We start from the raw sequence: 22,514 nt of genomic DNA on the forward strand, positions 1-22,514 counted from the left end.
TCAGAATTATTCCATTTCCTTCTCCTTTTTCTGGTTAGTATGGGATAGTCTGGTGTAATTCATATGTTCTTTTCTTTGTATTTGAAGGTCTTTTCCTGAGGGCTTGCAGAACTTGCTTCTAACTTGAATTGAGCCAATTCAACAAATTTAAATGGTTAAATTTAACCATTAAATGTCTTAAAGTTTGGAGCCTTAGGTATTTTCTGGAGATAATCAGCAAATTCTTTCAAATGGAATTTCATTTTCTCTATTCAAAAGTTCTGAACAATTCTTTTCTATCATTTCCTTCATTATGGTTTTAAGGGTTTTTGTTCTATTGTGTTCTTCTGGGAAATTAAGATCTAACAATCTAAAATTGTTTCTGTTCATTGTCTTTTCTCATATGTTTTGCTTGTTCATGATTTCTTGAAATACACTCTCTTCTCTCAAATAACCTCCCTCTGTGCTTTTCATATCATATGATGATATCTCCCAGACTTATTTTATAAGTTAGTTGTTTCAGTTTACTTTTCCAATCTTTAGATTTACAGCTTTTTTTATATTGTTGAACTGTGGTTAATTGTTCTCATGAAGTTAATGATTTATGCCTGTTACTTGAGTAATGTTTGTCCCTTTTTATTCTAAGACAGCTATTTTCTTTCCACTTCTTTCTTCTGGAGTTCCTATTTTATTTTCTCTTTATTTTAGTTTCATATTTTTCTAGATATTCATATAGCTCCTATGGAAAAAATCTTTTGAGTCTGCCAGTTAAGAAGCATTTATTAAACATCTTCTATATGTCAGGAACTAGATCATGTCCATAGTTTACAAAGGCAAAAGCTGTTCCTTTTCACAAGGAGCTCAAGGTCTAATGAGACAGACCACATGTAGACAACTGTATACAAGCAAGAAATAGAGGATAAATTGGGAATAGTCTCAGATAGAAGGCACTAAGATTAAGAAAAAATAGGGAAAGATTTTTGTAGAAGATGAAAATTTAGGTGTATTTTAAGGAAGTTAGGGAAGCCGAGGAGGGAGAGATGAGAAGGGAGAGTGTTTCAGGCCCATGAGATGGAATGTCACATATGAAAAATATCAGGCAGCAATGTCCCTGGATTTCAGAGTACATGTCAGGGAATAAGATGTGAGAAGACTGGAAATGTAAAAAGGGGTCTGGTTATGGAGGAACTTTGAATTTAAAACAGAGGATTTTATATTTGGTACCAGAGATAATAGGAACCCATTGAGATTTAATGGATGGATGATATACTTGACTATGACACCCTGGTCTTTGGGAAGATCAATTAAACAATTGTGTGAATGATGGACTGGAGTGAAGAGAGATTTAAGGTAGATAGACCAATCAGCGGAGTGTTGTAATAGTCTAGTATGAGGCAATAAGGACTAGTATCAGCATGGCAGCAACATCAGAAGAAGGGTGTGTGTGTGTGTGTGTGTGTGTGTGTGTGTGTGTGTGTGTGTAAACGACACTATGAAAATAAAATTGGTAGGACTTAGCAACATTCATAGAGGTGAAAGAGCTCTCAAAAATGATTTGGAAGGATGGTAGTATCATCAACAGTAATAGGGAAATTAAGGAGAGAGGAGTCTTGAGAAGAATGAAAATTAATGTGTTTTGAACAGTCTGAGATTGAGTTGTCTATAGAAATCTAGTTTGAGATGTACAATAAACATATGAATATTCAAGTTAAAGGTTAGGAGAAAGTTGCAAAAATAGATTTGGGAACCATCTTCAGAGAGATAATAACTGAGTCTATAAGAATTAATAAGATCACCTAGTACAGGAGGAGAATAGGACCTGGGATATATTCTTGGGGGACATTCACATTATGATAAAATTAGTATCTACTAGAATCTGCCTACAACACAGCTTAGACACAACCTTTCTCCTCAACTATAATAGACATACCCTAAAAAGAGACAATGTGGTTTTAAGATTTGATTGACCTCTGTTCCCTGACACAACTTCCTAGTCACCTAAGGAAATAAAAGTCCCACTCATATGCATCTGGGTCCCCTTTGATTGTCAGATTTCTGAAGACTATAAGATATCATGTCCTGCACTGTTGACAAACTGAACTTTTATATGAAGTCCAAAGTGCCCCTGTATCCTTGTACATCTTTGTTGTCTTAGAGAAAAGAAAACCTTTTGGTATCTGTTCAGTGACTTAAACATACTTCATTTCATAACTTTTTTTTCTGCTCTCAGTGTCTTATGTTTAATTATAACTCCAGTTTTAGTTCCTGAACTGGGGCTTTGCCCCAGGTTCTATCACATTCTATACTTTTGGATAATGTGGATTCCTTGATCATCTGGATACCTGGACTAACCTCAACTTCCGAAAGTGTGTCTATACTAAAATTCTAGTAGGTTTTCTGCTCCCCTGAATTCTTGAGTTTGAGAATTGGACCTTTAGCCTACTCTTAGAAAAAGAGCAAACTGCTCCTTCATAGGACCTGGGCATAGATACTGCCAAACCCAGTCTTATTACTGATGCTTTTGGTTGTCAAAAGAAGTGGTAGCAAGGAATTTTTGCACAACATCCTTGGCTTCTTCCTAGATCTACAGTAATATCTCTTGCCCGTCAGCATCCAAGTTTTCCAACCTTTCACACTGCAAGGTATAGATATGTTTAAAATTCCATATTTGCTTAAGTCCCACAGTCTGTTTGCTCTCAATCTCAGCCCATATTTCTAGTTATATGGGGCAGGGGGAACATTGTGCCTTGTGCCTGGGCAATAATGCAATGGGTATAGCCTCACTGCAACACTCTTCTCCCCAGTTCCTATCAAATAGATATCAATTATTCTGTAAAGTTCATCCAACTCCCATACAAAATAATTCATGGAAATAAAATGATGCACATAATTGTACTTTAGAGTTCATTTCATATATATGGATTTTAAGCATTTATACTTTCCTTATATTTTGGGATAATAGAGTGCTAGAGAAGGTTACAAGATCCCAGGATGAGAGATAGAAAGGACCTTAGAGATAATCTGGACCAACTCCATAGATAAAGAAAATGAAGTTGAAGCTAAGGAAACTTAAATGACTTGCACAAGATCATATAGGTACCATGGCTCAGAGGTATGATTTGAACTCTAGTTTTCTGACTGGAGCCAGTGACTGCTCCTTTCATTTTGCTATACTTTGATTCACTGCTAACAATATGAGTATGAATTAGCTCCGAGCCCCCATCATTATACCTTGAAAATGAGCTCTTCTCTACAAGAGGTTTTTCTAGGAGAACGATTTTTAAAAATCTCCCCAACCTTTTCCCTCTGAATTAAGAATGGCTTTGTTTCGCAGAAGTGATATAATACTGGGATAAATAAAAGGAAAACATGTAGCAAACAAGCAACCAAAATGCCATTTATTAATAAAAATCCATATTATGGCATGTGCTTTTGGAGAAATCAGAAATCTGTAACATATAGATTAACAATGAAAATACAAAAATCACAAGAAATTCAAGAAATCAGGAAAGAGAGCACCACAAATGAGTTACACCACTGGATCAGGGGTGTGGTGAGAGGGTAATACTCCAAGTAAAAATCATGGTAGCAAGATCAACTTCCACACAATGGGACCGAGAACTCCAGAACTAACTATACAAGGAAGTGTTGGCCACTGTTTAATCCACAAGAAGAATTATACGAGTCCTGCAATGTGTACACAATTCAGCAAAAGGACAACAAAGGACTCCCAGGGTAAAGGGTCACCCTCTTCCTTAAAGCTAGCGCAGTAACATACATGGGGAAGAACAAAGCACAGATGAGCCTTTGTTCCTCAGAACCTGCGGAGTAAAATACAGAGAGATGTGCAACACAGTAATGAGAAGACAAGGGCACAGACCCAGCTGAAATCAAATACCATGAAAGTCATCAGTTGCTTGATCAAGATAATCAAATCCCAAGGGGATAAAAAAAAAAGCTGGCAATATTGACCAAACCAGAAAGTTCTCAGTTTCACGTCTTAATACTTTACATTCAGTGTGTCCATGTAATAGAGGAAGCTTTAGTCTTCAGTTGAGTTATGTTTTGAGAAGAAGGCAGGTAAGGATATTTAATGGGGAATGGGGTTTCTTTTCACTAAGACATTGTCCATGCCAGCTGCTAGCACATTTGGCTATATAGTATACAGTGCTTTGAACACAGTAAGTGCTTAATAAATGGTCACAAAAAGTTGTTACAAGAAAGCAAAACATGGTGGGTGTTATTAATATTTCAAACATTATGGATATGGATGCCAGGATCTTTTAGTATCCTCTTTCACACTCACATATGGTTAACTGAAGAATATAAGAAGCAGAGGTATCTGGACCTGTTCCATAATTTTAATCACAGCTCACAACAAGCAGACCATGATTTGCTTTTTGCCCATCTTCTATTGGTACTATTATTGAATCCAGCTAGCTGACACTGTTTGTCTTTGCTCAAATGCAAGATGATTCCATCATCCATAGAGAAAAGCATCCTCTACTTGCCTTCTTGATAACACCACATCAGTGATTAGTTTTGTTTCCTCACCATTTCCCTAAATGCCTAAAAAACTTTCATAGATAGTTCTTACTAATGCTTTTAACACAGTACTTCTTGTCCTGAAGTTTCACCCACAGTTTGGGGTCTTCCAATTACATGTAAGATCACCAGTGTTATAAGACATGCGTGTGAGAAGTCATGCATCAAGGGAGAATGGCTCTCATACTTCTAAACCTGGATAAAAATGTTGTCTCTAATACAAAGCTGCCTCTAGCACACATGCTTTATTTATATGCCAATAAGGCTACGTCAAAAATTTTAAAAAAGCAAGTCAAGCATATGATGCACCTACAGTAGTTAAACTGACCTCTGGCCATAGCATTATATTAAAACCACACATCCATGACTTCTCCATGAACAGATGTGGCCAAATCACGTACCTGAGCTACCTGATAAGAAACCCCTAAAAGAAATGTCTGACTTACTCTGTTACGAGACACCAAGGGAGGGCGGATGGATAGCAAAAGGAATCAGGAATTAATCATCCTCTGCTCAATACTAACTGGAATCTCTCCTTGACTTTTCTGTAATTTGTCCTAATTAAATTCAATATATACATTTCCTGAAATACTAGTAGCTCTAAAATCCACAGCAAGTAAGAAACACAGGGTATTCTACTATTACATAGTAAATAGATAAAACCTGGGGGAGCAAGATATCATGGTAAGTTTTCTAGGAAGGACTCAAGTCTAAAGTGTATCCATGACTATATGGACTGCTGTTGAATGGGAAAGCATGCAGACATTTGATGAAAAGCTTAGTGCACTGATACATCCCTTTGGATATGCAATGATTCATTCTTCTAGACAATGTCAGGATAGCACCCAAGACCTCATTCATTCTAGGGTGAAGTAACAAAGAGTGATTTGCGCCAAGATCCTGGCCAAGCCTTCAACATTTCCAGATCTCCATTTTCTGCATTCTAAAGTGGTCACTTATCCATCATTGCTGGCTCACAAGTTCACAAGTAAAACCTGAAGCTTTCTGATGGGGACTGTGGAAAAGTGCTAGATATCATATGGAAACGTCTTAGAGAAAAGTACACTATTGATATAAAATATGATATTAAATGGCAATCATGCTTGGATACAATAAGTAAATAACAAAAATTCCCATTGAAAATGTATAAGTCCAAAGCTTTAGGAAAAGCAGAGAGGAACTGGGGGTGAATTCCTTCAGATCACAGAATTTGGAGCTGAAAGGTAGCACTAAAACTATCTATTCCAACTCTCTCATTTTACAGAAATTGAAGCCTAGAGAAATGGAGTAATTTCCTTTAAGCTATACAGTGTTTAACAGTGGAACCAATTTTTGATCCCCAGTCTCCCAAACTCTGAATCTAATGTTTTTCCAATTTGTGCCACATTGCCTTTTTTTCCTTTAAATCATCATATACCCATGAATTCATAGAATAAGTCCTAGTCTCCCAAGATCACCATGAAAGAGCATTCATTTGCTGATGCTGAAAAAATGAACATGGACTTCCACAGAAACACCACCTACTCAATGTTTCCTGTCCTGAGGGCCTCCCTTGATTCTTCCCTGGATGAGGTAGCTCAGCTGTGAGTTGAAGCATGTGATGTAGAGCAGGCCACCACTCAAAGCTATAGTTTTCCCTTTTTCCACAAGATTATAAAAATACCAATAACCTTTTTTAATTATTTTTTTTACCATTTATAAAAAGATTCTTAGAAAAAAAATACAGATGGATTACTGCCATCAAACTTCAGTTCCATCTTGTAAATTGTTATGAACTTTGACTTCCAGGTTCACTCTTTTGACTGTAACACCTTTGAATTTGTAGGCTCCCTCATTCTCACTCAATAAATTGATGTTTCGCACAGTGCAATACTGTCTGTTCATGTTCTTCTCCAGCCGATCTGGGTTCCTCTTGGATATGTCTATCTTGGTATTTAGAGGGTATTCCTCCAAGATGTCCTCCGGAGCTCTTTTCTTTTGTTTTTGGCATTTTCTGGTGATAAAATAAGCCACCAAAAGCACTAGCAGCAATAGCATGACGGCAGCAAGGGCACTGCCAATCGACGCTCCAGTTTGAGACAAAGAAGCGGCCACCACTGACTCCTGCATCTCCAGATTCAATGATTTCATGTTGGTGCCATTTTTGATTTGGTCTCCTTCATTGTCATAGATGAGGGAATCATCAAGGGTTAGTCGGCCTGTGTGGTCCACAAAGTCCCTGCGCTTGCGTCTCACTGCTGAGGTGAGAGAACGCTGCACGCGTGGCCCGGAGAGGGTGTCAGGGCCAATGATATAGATGACCTGGAGATACCATTGGTGTCCTGCTTCCACCTGAAAGAAGAGAAGAACAAAAAACTCATTTCAATGTAAGCAAAGGAGTAAGGCTGAACTGCAGACAAAATGGCATGACAGATAAAAATATTCAAAAATGGTATAAAAGATAATAGAACAGATAAAACAATAAAATATAATAGATGGAAGAAAAATAATAGTAATAGTAAAAAATAGTAATTTTCACAATTATTTATGGAATTGTTAATCAAATGACCTGGGTCCTACCTTAGCACCTAATGTTACTTTTCTGCATTAATATTTGTTAGTAGAAATAATGTTTTTCCTAAAATTTTATTTTTAATATTTTATACTATCTGCTTCATCACTTGTCAATTATTGTTTGTACTTCTTTTACTGGCATAGGTCATAGCCTCTTTACAATTTGGTATATGCTCATTAAAAGTTGCCATACTAGAATGACAGGGAAAGATAATGCAGAATGTTGGAGGGGATGTGGGAAAACAGGGACACTAATACATTGTTGGTGGAATTGTGAATACATCCAACCATTCTGGAGAGCAATTTGGAACTATGCTCAGAAAGTTATCAAACTGTGCATACCCTTTGATCCAGCAGTGTTTCTACTGGACTTATACCCCAAAGAGATACTAAAGAAGGGAAAGGGATCTGTATGTGCAAGAATGTTTGTGGCAACCCTGTTTGTAGTGGCCAGAAACTGGAAACCGAGTGGATGCTCATCAATTGGAGAATGGTTGAGTAAATTGTGGCATATGAACGTTATGGAATATTATTGTTCAGTAAGAAATGACCAGCAGGATGAATACAGAGAGGCCTGGAGAGACTTACACGAACTAATGCTGAGTGAAACGAGCAGGACCAGGAGATCATTATATACTTCAACAACAATACTATATGATGATCAATTCTGATAGACCTGGCCATCCTCAGCAATGAGATGAACCAAACTAGTCCCAATAGAGCAGTAATGAACTGAACCAGCTATGCCCAGTGAAAGAACTCTGGGAGATGATTAAGAACCATTACATTGAATTCCCAGTCCCTCTATTTTTGCCTGCCTGCATTTTTTATTTCCTTCACAGGCTAATTGTACAATATTTCAGAGTCCAATTCTTTTTGTACAACAAAATAATGGTTTGATCATGTATACTTATTGGGTATCTAATTTATACTTCAATATATTTAACATCTACTGGTCATCCTGCCATCTAGGGGAGGGGGTGGGGGGAATGAGGGGAAAATTGGAACAAAAGGTTTGGCAATTGTCAATGCTGTAAAATTACCCTGCATATAACTTGTAAATATAAGGCTATTAAAAAAAAAAGTTGCCATAGCTAGGAATGGGGATGAGAGTGCATTCTTATAGTCCAAGCTCTTGGAGAGACTATACCTGGTAGATCTCTTGATCTGCAGTTCTGAGCTACAGTATGTGTACTAATCAATATGGTGAGTGCCAGATGAGACAACCAGGCACACCAAGCTGTCTAAGGAGAGATGAATGAACAGGCCCTGGTTGGAAATGCAATAGGTTAAACAAAGCTCCCTTGCCCATCTGGAGAGGGATCTGGCCTATGAGTGGTTGACACACTTCTAGTCTGGGTGAGATTAGAAAAGTTGCTGTGGCTAAAAAATGTCATTATCCTGCAGTCTAACCTGAAGATATAGCATGAAATAGTAAATATAATAAATATAGGACTTGGGGTTTGAATTCTTCATTATCACTCTGGGAAAGTCATTTAAAATTTCAGAATTTCAGTTTCTTCATCTGTAAAATGAGGAGGTTGGACTTGATCTTTAATGCTCATTTCAGCTCCAAATCTCTGACTCTCAACCCAGTTCAGACTATACTTGATACCTCTCCAAAGATCAGTGCTGACATTGACATTGGCATTGCCTAGGACCATCTTGCCAACATAATAAAACATTAAAATAGGACTATGGTGGAGCCACAAAAAGTATATTTTCTCATTATGACTGTTACTGTCTTGTGTCTTAATACATAATTGCTACATTATCTCTATATTTTATTCACACAAAAATGTTTTTTTTCAAAAAATCATTTTTAATTTGAGAAACCATGACTACACAGTACATATTTCAGAAAATAAAGAATTCTTGGCACTTACAAAATCATGCTGTAAAAATGATTGAACCCAACTAAAATAATCTAAGTAAACTAAAATTTCCATATTCCATTTTTGAACTAGTAGTTGTTCCAAATGAAGCATATTTTAATAGGTAGATGGACCAATGATCTCATTGATGGAGATTCCCCCTCATATCCTGTGAGGTTGGCTGTGTCTTGCTATCAATCCTTTTTAGTGGATTCCTCAATGTAATTCCCCAATTTTGTAATTCCCCAATGTTCTAGGAGCCATCTCTTAGCCCTTTTGATATTGCAGGCAGACCAGTAGAACAGATGAGCTGTGCTTTGGTTAATCTTCACTCTCACTACATGGTTAGTCCACTTTCTCTTCTGATCATTTATCTCTTTGTAACATGTTTTATATCAATTTCTTGGGCAATTCTTCATAAATGATTTCATTTGATCATCACAAAAATCCTAGAGGCCCTTGGAGGCACTCTAGATGCTATTATTATTATTACAATTATTAATACATAATTATTACATATTATTATCGTTACATTATTATATATTGTACATAATATATAATATAATTATATTATTATTATTTATTATTATTGAAAAAAACTGAGACAGATAACTGTGCCTGGGATCACATAGCTAATGTCTGAAGTTGGATTTTAACTCAAGTATTTCTGACTTGAGGACCAGTGCTCTATCTACTTCACCATCTAATTACCCCAGATAGACTCATTTATTCAAATATTTATTGAGGAATTTATAATATGCATAATACATATGCAAGATGCTATGCTAACTGAATATTTCTTGGGTCATCTCACAAGGGATAGCAACAAAGGATAGTTCTATTGACAAGACTTTTATTCCCCTTTCAACTGCCTCACTCCCCTCCTACACATACATGTGGGGCAAAGTCCAAGAAATGTGAGATCTGAGATTATTCAAAAATGGGGAAAATGGGATTTGGCACTGGAGGCTTCTGGGTGTTTCTGACATACCAGCTATCTCCATTTTTCCTAGTATCTACATAAGGTCTATGGCGCCACAGAAATGTCCAACAATTCCTTTGGGAAATAAGCCTGATTCATTCACATGTCTAGATAATTGGCTGTTCAGATCAGCAGATCCAGCCCAAGTCCTGAATCTGTAGATTCAGAAATAATCTGTATAATACTGTAGATTGGAAATAAATAACAATTCTAGTAAAAACGACTACTGGGTACACAGCCTTGATGCAAATAAAGGCCATGACTCAGGTTATCAAAACTACATTGAATATTGGAGCAGGAGGATACCAAAGAGAAAGTCTAGTTTTACTTCTTCATTTTATAGATGATAAATCTGAAAACCAGATAGACTGTGACTTGCTTATGTATAATGAATGGAAGCGTTGGGAATGAGAGTCACCTGACTCCACTCTACCACATTGGCTTGGCAGATGGTTTCATGAATTACTGGGGCCAAAACTGTTCATCTTCTAGAGGCTGATCTGGAGATATTATGGCTCTCCATACCTGGTCAGGCTAATCATCACAGAGAGTCTGTACTTAGACCCATATCTGAAGCTTTTCCTGCCTTACAGAACTTATCAAATTCTGAGCCTTGGTGATGTCTTGGGGAACTTAGGATCCCTTACACAGAAGAATGAGACATTGCAGTAGGACTGTGGATGAAGTGTTAATCTTCCTCAAAGACATTATAAAAAGAAAAAGCTCTGCGTCAATCCTAGTCCTCTATGTGGTGTTTAAAAGAAAATTAGTTCTCTGCTTTGCTATTTCTTATGAAACCTACCTTATAAAGTGCATCAACTTTCAGAGTAAATCCATCCACACCTGGCATGCTACTGACCGTGTAGAAATCAGATAAATCAGAAGCAAAGTGGGCATCGAAAGGCACATCGTGGAAGTACTTATCAACTACTTCTGGTTGACTTCGATCCTAGAATTCATAGGAGAAATGAACAGTTTGCAACAATGGAAATATTCATTCATTCATTTAACCAGCATTTATTCAGTACTTATTTTATGCAAGACATTGTACGAGGCATACGGATTAGGAAGTCAAAATGAAAACCAGTTTATGATTTCTAGGAGATAACATCCTTTCTACGGGGAGAATACATTGAAATAAGATTAGTACAATGTAACTTAAGGGAGGAAGTGTTAACCATGAAAAGGATCATGAATCTAAGGGTTCTAATAGGAAAAAGGGAGAAAAAGAGGGAGGATAGAAAAAAGCCATTGAAGAGGTCTTAAAAGAATTTTAAAACATTCGGGCACATTTATTTTCTTTTTCTTTATTTTAAAGCTTTTTATTTTCAAAACATATGTATGGATAATTTTTCAGCATTGAACTTTGCATAGCCTTGTGTTTCAGATTTTCCCTTCCTTTGCCCTATCCCCTACCCTAGTTGGAAAGTAATCCAATATATTTTAAACATATTAAAATACATGTTAAATTCAATGTGTATAAACATATTTAAACAATTCTCTTCCTTCACAAGAAAAATCAGATCAAAAAGAAAAGTAAATGAGTAAGAAAACAAAATGCAAGCGAACAACAAAAAGAGTGAGAATGTTATGTCGTGATCCATATTCAGTTCCTACAATTCTCTCTCTGGGTGTAGATGGCTCTGTTCATCACAAGATCATTGGGACTGGCATCAATCATCTGATTGTTGGAAAGAGCCATGTCCATCAGAATTGATCATTGTATAATATTAATGTTGCCATGTATAATGATCTCCTAGTTGTGCTCATTTAACTTAATATCAGTTCATGTAAGTCTCTCTAGGCCTTTCTGAAATAATCCTGCCAGTCATTTCTTACAGAAAAATAATATTCCATAACATTCATATATGACAACTTATTCAGCCATTCTCCAACTAATGGGCATCCACTCAGTTTCCTGTTTCTAGCCATTACAAACAGGGCTGCCACAAACATTTTTGCACATGTGGGTCCTTTCCTTCAAGATCTCTTTGGGATATAAGCCCAATAGTAACACTACTGGATCAAAGGGTATGCACAATTTGATAACTTTTTGAACATAGACCCAAATTGCTCTTCAGAATAATTGGATCCATTCACAACTCCACCAACAATGTATTAGTGTCCCAGTTTTCCCACATCTCCTCCAACATTCGTTATTATCTTTTCCTGCCATCTTAGTCCATCTGAGAGTACTAGTATCTCAGAGTTGTCTTAATTTGCATTTCTTGATCAATAATGATTTAGAGCATCTTTTCATATGATTATAAATGGTTTTAATTTCTTATCTGAAAATTGTCTGTTCATATCCTTTGACCATTTATCAATTGGAAAATGGCTTGAATTTGTATGAATTTGAGTCAATTCTCTATATACTTTAAAATGAGGCCTTTATTAGAACCCTTAAATGTAAAAATGTTTTCCCCATTTATTGTTTCCCTTCTGATTTTGTCTGCATTAGTTTTGTTTGTACAAAAACTTTTTTAACTTAGTATAACCAAAATTATCTATCTGATATTCAATTATGAGTTTCAGTTCTTCTTTGGACACAAATTCCTTCCTTCTCTACAAATGAGAGATAAACTATGTTCTTTTAATTTGCTTATATTATCATTCTTAATGTCTAAATCATGAATCCATTTTGACCTTATCTTGATATGTGGTGTTGAATATGGATCAATACCTAGTTTCTTCCATACTTGTTTCCAATTTTCCTAGATGTTTTGTCAAATGTGAGTTCTTATTCCAAAAGCTGAGGTCTTTGGGTTTGTCAATCACTACATTGCTATAGTCATTGACTATTCTGTCCTATGAATCTAACCTATTTCACTGATCAACTACTCTATTTCTTAGCCAGCACCAAATTGTTTTGATAACTGTTGCTTTACAGTATAGTTTTAGGTCTGGCACAGCTGGGCCACCTTCATTGGCATTTTTTTCATCAATTCCCTTGAAAATTTTGACCTTTTGTTCTTCCAGATGAACTTTTTTATTGGTTTTTCTAGGTCTGTAAAATAATTTCTTGGGAGTCTGATTGGCATGGCACTAAATCAGTAGATTAATTTAGATAGTATTGTCATTTTTATTATATTTACTCGGTCTACCCATGAGCACTTGATATTTTTCCAACTGATTAGATCTGACTTCATTTGGGTCGAAAATGTTTTGTAGTTGTGTTCATATAGTTCCTGACTTTCCCTTGGCAGATAGATTCCTGAATATTCCTGAATATACAATTATTTTGAATAGAATTTCTTTTTGTATCTCTTGCTGCTGGACTTTGTTTGTAAAATATAAAAATGCTGATCATTTATGTGGATTTATTTTGTATCCCGAAACTTTGCTAAAGTTGTGAATTGTTGCTGGTATTTTTTTAACTACTAGATGATACTATCATATCATCTGCAAAGAGTAATAATTTGATTTCCTCATTACCTACTCTAATTCCTTTCATCTCTTTTTCCTTCTCTTATTGCCAAAGCTAACATTTCTAATACAATACTGAATAGTAATGGAGATAGTGGGCAATCAATCCTGTTTCATTCTGATCTTATTGAGAATGGTTCTAATTTGGTACATTTATTCTCATATATATACAATATAAACCTGATGAATAAGATCTATAGCTTGTTTAGTCACTTAAAGTGACTTAGTGTACAATTCTTTAAAAATCTAAGTTGATGAGTTTCTTGAGCATCCATATCTATTGATTATTTTCTTTCTATCCTTGAATAGCATTCTTGAGAATGTCCCAGCTCTCCTGAACTAGCTTCACTGAATGAATTTTAGCCCATCTTTAGCCATCTGTCATTTCAAACTGGATCTCCCCAAATGTAGGGCAGATATCAGAATGTCTTGCTTTTATTGAGAGTGAGAGGTGAGAATCACAGGTTATAAAATGTGTCAAGAATCCCAATAATGATTTCCTCCTTACTGATGAATTATACCCAGAAAAAAAATTGTTCTTATTGTTTCCTCCATTGTTTGAATGATAAATTTGTCATTACTGCAAATCAAAAAGTTATTAGCTATTTTGCCTTGTAGAGAAAAAATTCTGACTGTCCAGTATTAAATTATGTTTCCATGATTAATTCACGACTTTTTTTAAGATTCCTCATCCATTTTCTCTTTCTGTCTAGGTGGTCTTTAGTATAATCCCATGATAATAATATTTCTATTTTTGCCTCTGATGAGCTTTACATATTCCTCACCATGCTTTCCTTGCCTCACCTCCACCACACCTCACTCCCAATTACTGACTTTCCTTAAATGAATATACATTCTTAATATAGAATGATACTGCATTCCCTACCCTTTTATGTCTTTGAATAAACTGCAACCCATGGAGAGCCATTTTTTAGACAGAAGGTTCATATCATCAAATCTACTAAAGTCAAATTTCTTAGCTTAGGATTGCAAGTTCAACTTCTTATTAGCCTTTTTTTAAACTTATGCATTTATGCATATATAGTTATATATGCATGCACACATATCTGGTTTTGTTTTTAACAACTCATTTCTATGATTTTGTCTCCTGGGAATTTTCTGATGTCTCTATTGCTATACTAAAGCTATTCTACAATGGCAGGCAATTTCCTCCCTCCTTCCTTTTCAGTTTAAAGTTTAAGTCTCCTAAAGTTTAAGTTTATATTTTAGAGACAAGAGAAATACCTCCTTGAAAGTGATTGATTCTGCTCCTAGAGTAGGAACCATTATCTCTATATTTTAAATAACAGTTCAGAAATCAGAAGTCTATTGTCAGACACCATCTCCTTAACCAGTCTCAGGGCTCTTTTGCCATAAATATCCCTGTCATTTCCCTGGTAAATATGGAAGTTCATATGCCCAAAGGGCTATCAAAGTGTGCATACAACTTTGATCCAGAAGTATCTCTAGGGGGTCTATATCACAAAAGAGGGAAAAAGATCTCAAGTGCAAAAATATTTGTAACAGCCCTTTTTGTAGTGGCAAGGAATGGGAAACTGAGCGGATGCCTAATAGCTACAGAATAGCTGAATAAGTTATTATATATGAATGTTAAGAAATGATGAGCAGGCTGATTTCAATAGGCCTGGAGAGACTTACATGCTGATGCTAAGAGAAGTGAGTAGAACCAAGAGAATATTGTACATGACAAAAACAAGATTATGTGATGATCAATTCTGATGGACATGGCTCTTTTCAACATTGAGGTGATTCGGCCAATTCCAATAGACTTGTGATAGAGAGAGCCAGCTGCATCCAGAAAAAAAGACTATGGGGAACTGAATGTAGATTACAATATAGCATTTTCATCTTTTTTGTTGTTATTTGCTTGGTTTTTTTGTTCTTTCTAATTTTTTTTTACTTTCTGATCTGATTTTTCTTGTGCAGCATGATAAATGTGGAAATATGCTTAGAAGAATTGCACGTGTTTAACCTATATTGGATTACTTACTGTCTAAGAAGGAAAGAAAAAAAATTGGAACACAAGGTTTTGCAAAGATGAATGTTGAAAATTATCTTGTATGTATTTTGAAAATAAAAAAACTATCATTTTTTAAAATAGGTAATACAATGTTGAACTAAAAACATTCATTTCTAGAGGTGGGACTTTATATTTCTCTCAGGTCAAAACCAAAAGAGGGAACTTTTACTTTCACCTGTGCATACTACTTCTACTTTACCATTTTACCTTTCCAAAAGAGAAGGTGAAATAATTCAGATGGATAGAGAAGAAAAAATAATAAAAATAGCCTAAGAAATGGACCAAATCAGAAACTTCATTTCCTCCTCTACAATAACATTTTTTTTACTAAGGTAATTAGGGGTTAAGTGACTTGTCCAGGATCACACAGCTAGGAAGTATTAAGTGTCTAAGCCCAGATTTGAACTCGGGTTCTCCTGACTTCAGGGCTGGTGCTCTCTCCACTGAACCAACTAACTTCCCCCTCACCCCCAATAACTTTCATACCAGCAACAGGAATCTATGCTTTAGGTGCTTATTAGGTTGAATACACCCATATTGTGGCCCTTCATTGTAGATTGTCCCAGTGGGGTCAAAGAAAGGCACATAGCCATCTTTGCCAGTGCAGAGGTAGACTTTCTCCAGCTGCAGTTTGTAAGCTGAGTTGAGATTCTGCTCAGGATTCCAAAGTACACGGCCATAAAGGATCTGACCTATAAAGACAGGAAGGCAGAAACAATTCAGGTCAGGATTTGGGTTTAGGAAAGAAAAAAAAATGGAGAAAAGAAGGAGGTTGAGGTATAGAGGATAGAGTGATTTTAGATCTTGCACAATTTCTTCTGTTTTCAGAAGCTTTCACACTGAAGGAGAAAAAAGGAGGCATGTATTATGATTATTACTCTAAAGCAAAGAGAGACTGAGTGATTTTCCAGAATTTACTCAATGAGTTAACGGGAGGTTAGTTTAGGTCTTATTGCTAGTCACTGCCAGGAGCTATACCAGGTCAACCTTGGGTTGAATCAACAGAAAAAAAAAAAGTCTCATCAAAACAGTGATCAAAGGTCTAGATTTGGAAGGTGACTGACAAACGAATTAGTCTACAAGTTCTCAACATGTGATCCACATGCTCTTTGAGATCCCTAACACTATTTCAGAGGGTTCAAGAGGTTAAAACTTTTCTCATAATAATAGATTCTATTTGCCTATTAAAATTTTCTTTTCTTTCTAACTTCCTATTTGTGTTTTTTTTTTAGATTTTCTTTAGATACTTCAACCAAACCATATCATGACAGTGAATAAAGCAAATTTGATAATCCAGTTGCCTTTTATTAATCCAGAAATGTCATTCTTCACACTAAATTTTTTTTATTTTGGAAAATATGATCATCTTTCATAAAAAGTTTATCCTAACATGCAATGGGTTTGTTATATTATTGTATTGCTGATAATGTATATATTATAGTTGCATGCATTTAAATTGTATCAGTTTTAATTCTTAATATTAAATATCAATAGATAGGACCCATATAAACAAAAACTCTTTGGGATACTTGATCATTTTTAAGAATGCAAAGGGGTCCTGAGACCAATAATTTTGGGAATAATTGTTCTAATCCAATCCCCTCATTTTGAAAATGAGCAAACTGCAGGAAAGGGAAGTTAAGTAACCTATTAGAAGTCATAAAGAGCTCAGAAAAATATGAGGTTTGAATCCAGGGTCCTTTAACTTTAGAATCAGTGGTTTTTTCCCATTATCCTAATTGCTTTAGCCTCTATACTTGGAGAATTTATGCTGATGATGTCAAAGTAAAAGCTGATGTGAAGAGCTGTCTCATTTTTCTTCCTTTTTGTCCCCCTAAGAGCCAAGGAGAGGTGTATGATAGGGCTTACCCTTTGAAAAAGCCCCTTTGTAATCCATTTCTGCCAGTGACATGTCAGATGTGCTGGGGTCCATCAGAAACACTTTTTCATTGTTGCATAGCTGAAATTCAGTGTTGAGTGAATAGACAACTGGCACTGGGCGGTTAGTTTGCTGGAATGCAATAGGTATCAAAAATCTAAATGAAGAAGATAAACAAAAACTCTATGAAAGGGAGGACCATGTTTCATACAATTCTGTCTTCATCAAAGCACTGAGCATGAGCACTAAGATAGTGAGTTGCGTGGAGATGAAGTCTAGTAGAAGGAACTAGGGATAGTAAGAATGGTTAAGAGAAGATTTCGGGGAGAAAGAAAGGGCATAAGCATTTTAAAGTGTCTACAATATATTGGGCACCTTGTTTTAGAAATATGATCTCATTTCTTTATTGCATCAACCCTGTGAAGTCGATGCTATTATTATCCTTATTTTACATTTGGGAATTTTACATTTACATTACATAACATAGACAAGTCACTTATCCTAATTTTTAATTTCTTCATTTTGTATTTAAAGAAACTAAAAATTAGTCCATCTAAGTTCACATAGCTAAGAATCTAAGGCTGAATTTGAATTCAGGTGTTTTTGACTCCAGGCCTGGTGAAACATAATCACTAGCTGATTAACTGCTTCAAAGTTGTTGAAAGTCACTTAAGGTCTTAAATCAGATGTGAGAGGACCAGGCTATTGAGCTGACATTATTCTATAATTGAATATGAGTCCTGAGGCAGAGTTGACTTGAATAAGGATTGATGGGTGAGTAACTTAAACATGTCTAATCACTCAAGAGCCACATCTTTTCCTGGAATTCCATCAACCCCTGCCTAGACCATTTTGACCAGCTGCCATTTCTGACTCTGTTGCAAACAAATTTTTTTCTTAGTATTAACAATCAAATCAACATTCTCATTATTACCATGAAAGGTATGAAAATCTATTTAATTATGGCTCTATTAAAAAGCCCTGGGGTTCTGAATGATCAGCCATCTAGGTCAAAAATACTGTCCCTAGTCAGATGAGAGAATTTGAGAACTCTTAAGTATGAAGGTGGTACATTTGATGGCTAGATTCAGGATATAACCATCTTTGTGTGTGACTGAGTTTAGGGAGAGAAATAGCTTGAGGAAAGCGAGGAGGTTGAGAAACTGAGCAGTTAAGGGTGTTTGAAGGAGAATCAATAGGTATATTGAAATCCTCTATTAGGAGAACAGGTGTTGGAGAGGAAAATAAGATGATAATCCAGGTATTAAAGTCATTGAGGAAAGAAGGGGAGATCTGTAGACTCAAAATGTGAAACTTTAGGTCTTTTCTTCTACAGACATTTTCTCTGCAGCCTCACTCCCATGCTCAGATGCCTTATATATGTAGGTCTTGGCAATCATGCTCTTGGCTAAAAAGGAATCAAAACAATATCAATCCCACCTTTCTGGAGCATGTGCTGTGCAGGGCAGTGGCTTGTCCCCAAGGTCGATCCATGGCTGTGTGGGCTGTACAGTACAAGGGATTAAGTAGATTGTATACTCCCCTGAGTAGTCCTTCCTGGAAACAGAAGAAGCCAGAGTTTGCAAGAGAGATGGATCTCACTGAATAAGAGTTGTGTTTGAAGGACTTAATGTACAGCAAATTCTGTGGAACAGAAGCTATTGTTTTAACATTTAGGTCACCACTGAGAAATTCGAAAATAATGCTTCTTTTGCTTATTCGAGCTTCTACCACAAGAAATGAGAAAATAAAATCTTTAAAAATATGAGAGGAGAGGAAAAACACATAGACACAGACATAAGTTATAGTCATTTCTTTTAGTTCTTGGTGAAAATTCCCTCATGATTTATATTTTGTGTTTCTTATTGACTGAGAACATATTAACAGAAAAGCAGTGAGTTAAGATCATTTATATTTACTGAACCAAATTCATGAAAACAATGACATAGAAGAAAAATGTACAGCCACCTGGGGCAAATTCTCTCTGTCCTCGCTATTGGGGGTTGGAGGGAGTGTTGAGGTTCACCATCTATCAGTGGGCTATCCTACAACACCTTCCACCCCCACAGAAATGAAAACAATGTAATAGGGAGACAACATGCTAATTACTATGTTTTTGTGTAGTTATCTCAGTTGTGGCCAACACTTTTTGACAAAAAATTATTTAACAAATTGTGGTTCAGTCATTTAGGTTGTGTTTCACGATCCCATTTGGGACTTTCTTGGTAGAGACACTGGAGTGGTTTGCCATTTCATTTTACAGTTCATTTTACAAATAAGGAAACTGAGGAAAACAAAGTTAAGTGACTTGCCTGGAATCACACAGATAGTAAGTGTCTGAGGTAGATTTGAACTCATGAAAATGAGTTTTCCTGACTCAAGACCCTGTATTGTATCCACTGTACCACCTAGCTGCCCAAACCACTATGTACAAACAAGATACACACGTAATAATAATGAATTGGAGATAATCAAGAGAGAGAAGGCAGTAGCAATAAGATGAATAAAGGCATCATATAAAAGGTAGGATCTTAGCTGGACTTGAAAGAAGCCAGGGAAACCAGGAAGCAGACATGAAGAGAGAGAGAATTACGAGCATGGGGCAGCCTGAGTAAATGCATGGAATATGGAGATGGGAAATTAATGCAAAGAACAACATGGAGATCAGTGTCCCTTCATCACAGAGCTCTTGTGGAAGAATATACTGAAAGAAAATTAGAAAAGTAGAAAGGGGCCAGAAACTTAGTTTATTCCTTGCAAGTAAATTAGTTTCTTCTTGCTGTCCAGTAATTTTAGTCATGTCCAGACTTTTCATGCTCCCATTCAGGATTTTTTTGGCAGAGACAATGGATAAATACTATTTCCTTCTCTGGCTCAGTTTACAGATAAAAACACCGAGATAAAGAGGATCATACTGTTAATAAACACCTAAGGATAGATTTGAACTCCAGAAAATGACTCCAAGCCCATCACTCTATTCATTGAACCACCTTAGCCAGATTCTTTCCTTTGCCCAAAATCTTCTTCTGGACCAATTATTCAGGGAAGTCTTTTTTCAGACGTTGACAATAATTCTTGTCCACACTCCTGAAACACAGTGTAAATGTCAGGAGTCAACTTACCTGTTATAAGAACTAGTGGCTCTCCAGAGCTGATACGGTGAATCAAAAGTCTGGGCACTCCACAGAAGTTGTAGATCAAACTCAATTCCTCCGAGGTGGTCTGGAGTCATTATAAAAGACTTCACATCTGGGAGGGTGTGGTGCTCCATGACAAAGTATCCTGCACCAAGAAGGGGGAAAAGCACTTGTTGTGTTATTATGTGTCTTAGTGAGAAATATACTTTATATCATAATACACACTAGGAGCTACTATGACGGGCCCAGAACCTTACTATAATTGTACAGCTGTGTTAAACTATTACCACAAAACACAAATTATTCCAGAGTTTAGAATGTTCCTCCTACTAGATGGAAAAGCATGACATTTCACACTAGCCCATCACCTAACAAATATAATGATCATATACCAAAAATAAGAATGTGCTTCACAGAGATGCTAATGAGAAGATGAATAGCCATTTGAATGCAAAGTTGAGTCCCAAAACTTAACCAAAATATTCATAAGAAAAAATACTGCTAAAATATAATAATTTTTATTTGTTTATGATTTGGCAATGTGTTGATATTGATCAATATCAATATATGTTGATTTAAAAACTATTAATTGATATTGATTTTGGTGGCCAATTTTCTTAGTTATAATATCTCAGAGTGTTCCTATTTCTATTCCTAAGCTTTGCAACTCTGTGCTTATTATTTGAAATATATGGCTTGCTGATCACTAAACTTTTTGTCATGAAGCTTGATGAGTATAAGGAATATGTGGGCATTAATCCTCACAACCTTGAAGCAAATGGTCAGGTCACTAAAGATGGTAAACTGTTAAGTCAGCCCTGAAACTAACTACTGTCCAGTAAGACCTGCCATATTCTTTATCCCTTAACATAACATACTAGTCCGTGTTTGACAACAGGCATGAGGTTTGCTGACTTTCAGATGTGCAGCATCTCAAAGACCTGTCTTCATCATCTCCTTCCCAGATCTATTATAGGGGAAAACTTAAGAGATAAATCAGATCATTGTCTGAACACTGCTCATTTGTCCATTTGTCCTTTCTTTATAGTTCAAGGATTATGATTAAAGCTATGGAGCTGAAGTGGACAGTCTGATAGATGTTACATCTCCTCTAGAACAATGTCATATTGGATTTTTTTTGTTTCATTTTCTGTTCTCCATCCTCACTCCCAAACTCTGGCTAGGACTCACTTTACCCACAAAAGTAAGAGGGCAGCAATTCATCTCTTGATAGCACAACTACAAAAAGAGTATCACAAGATATTGTCATATTCACAAATATAGCAGAGAGACAATATCATCATGCCTTGTTACAAAGATCAACTGGAGTAGGGTGATGAGTAACACAGTGTGCTGTTAATATTTTTATTCTATTTGAGTTCCCATGCTTGTATGCAGCAGTGATTTGGGGGATTGGTTAAGTTCTTATTTGTGTAATAATATTGGATTACCTGGTTGAAAGTCAACTCATTCCTCACCAATTTCAATTGATGTTGTTCAGCTGATATTTCATTTGGTTGAAATATCAACATAATATAAGGTTTGACTCTTGGAAAGGTCAAATCTGCTTAATAATTCCATTTTGGATTATTTATAGCTTTTGTATGTAACTTCATATACTTTGTATATTAACATTAAGTTAAAAAGAACCATTTCATATAAAGGGAAAGACTGATGGGACAAAACCCACCACTTTTAAGATACAACAGATACCACCTCTGAATTTGGCATGTGTTTTGAATTCGATGACCAGACGACCATCCTCTCTAATGTAGATCCTTATTATCTGAAGTCTTGCTGAGAGTACACTTTCTGTCTGAATTCCTAGCAAAGCAAATGATATAAAACAGAGTCAGAGGATAGAAGAGAATAAATGAAAATATTGGTCTACAGTTTCTCAAGGAACACATATAAATTATGAAATGCTTAAGAGACAATAATTATATTTAAACCAACTGTAACATATTGTATCTACTCAGATAATGAAGTCTTATTCATAGATGAGCTCTTAGTTAATTTTTTATTTGGTCCAAGTGAAGGTTCCCATTACTAATTATTGTTCCATTCCATATTTAACAAAATAAATAACCCAGCTAGA

The 22,514-nt window shown here is 35.9% G+C and overlaps 1 protein-coding gene across 1 annotated transcript in view; it reads right to left on the minus strand.

The window, feature by feature from the left end:
- Window positions 1-3,351: 3,351 nt before the first annotated feature.
- FRAS1 (Fraser extracellular matrix complex subunit 1) overlaps window positions 3,352-22,514 on the minus strand; it is a 360,951-nt gene continuing 341,788 nt past the window's right edge. Inside the window, exons 66-72 of the mRNA XM_051966720.1 lie at window positions 22,133-22,240; window positions 20,402-20,561; window positions 18,720-18,836; window positions 17,270-17,436; window positions 15,887-16,092; window positions 10,736-10,882; window positions 3,352-6,855 (exon numbers count right to left, since the gene is read on the minus strand). Of these exons, the coding sequence (XP_051822680.1) occupies window positions 6,265-6,855; window positions 10,736-10,882; window positions 15,887-16,092; window positions 17,270-17,436; window positions 18,720-18,836; window positions 20,402-20,561; window positions 22,133-22,240 (1,496 nt within the window). The 3' untranslated portion in view covers window positions 3,352-6,264. The remainder of the gene's footprint in view (window positions 6,856-10,735; window positions 10,883-15,886; window positions 16,093-17,269; window positions 17,437-18,719; window positions 18,837-20,401; window positions 20,562-22,132; window positions 22,241-22,514) is intronic.

The sequence above is a fragment of the Antechinus flavipes genome, chromosome 6 (genome assembly GCF_016432865.1).
Source record: "Antechinus flavipes isolate AdamAnt ecotype Samford, QLD, Australia chromosome 6, AdamAnt_v2, whole genome shotgun sequence".
NCBI lineage: Eukaryota > Metazoa > Chordata > Mammalia > Dasyuromorphia > Dasyuridae > Antechinus > Antechinus flavipes.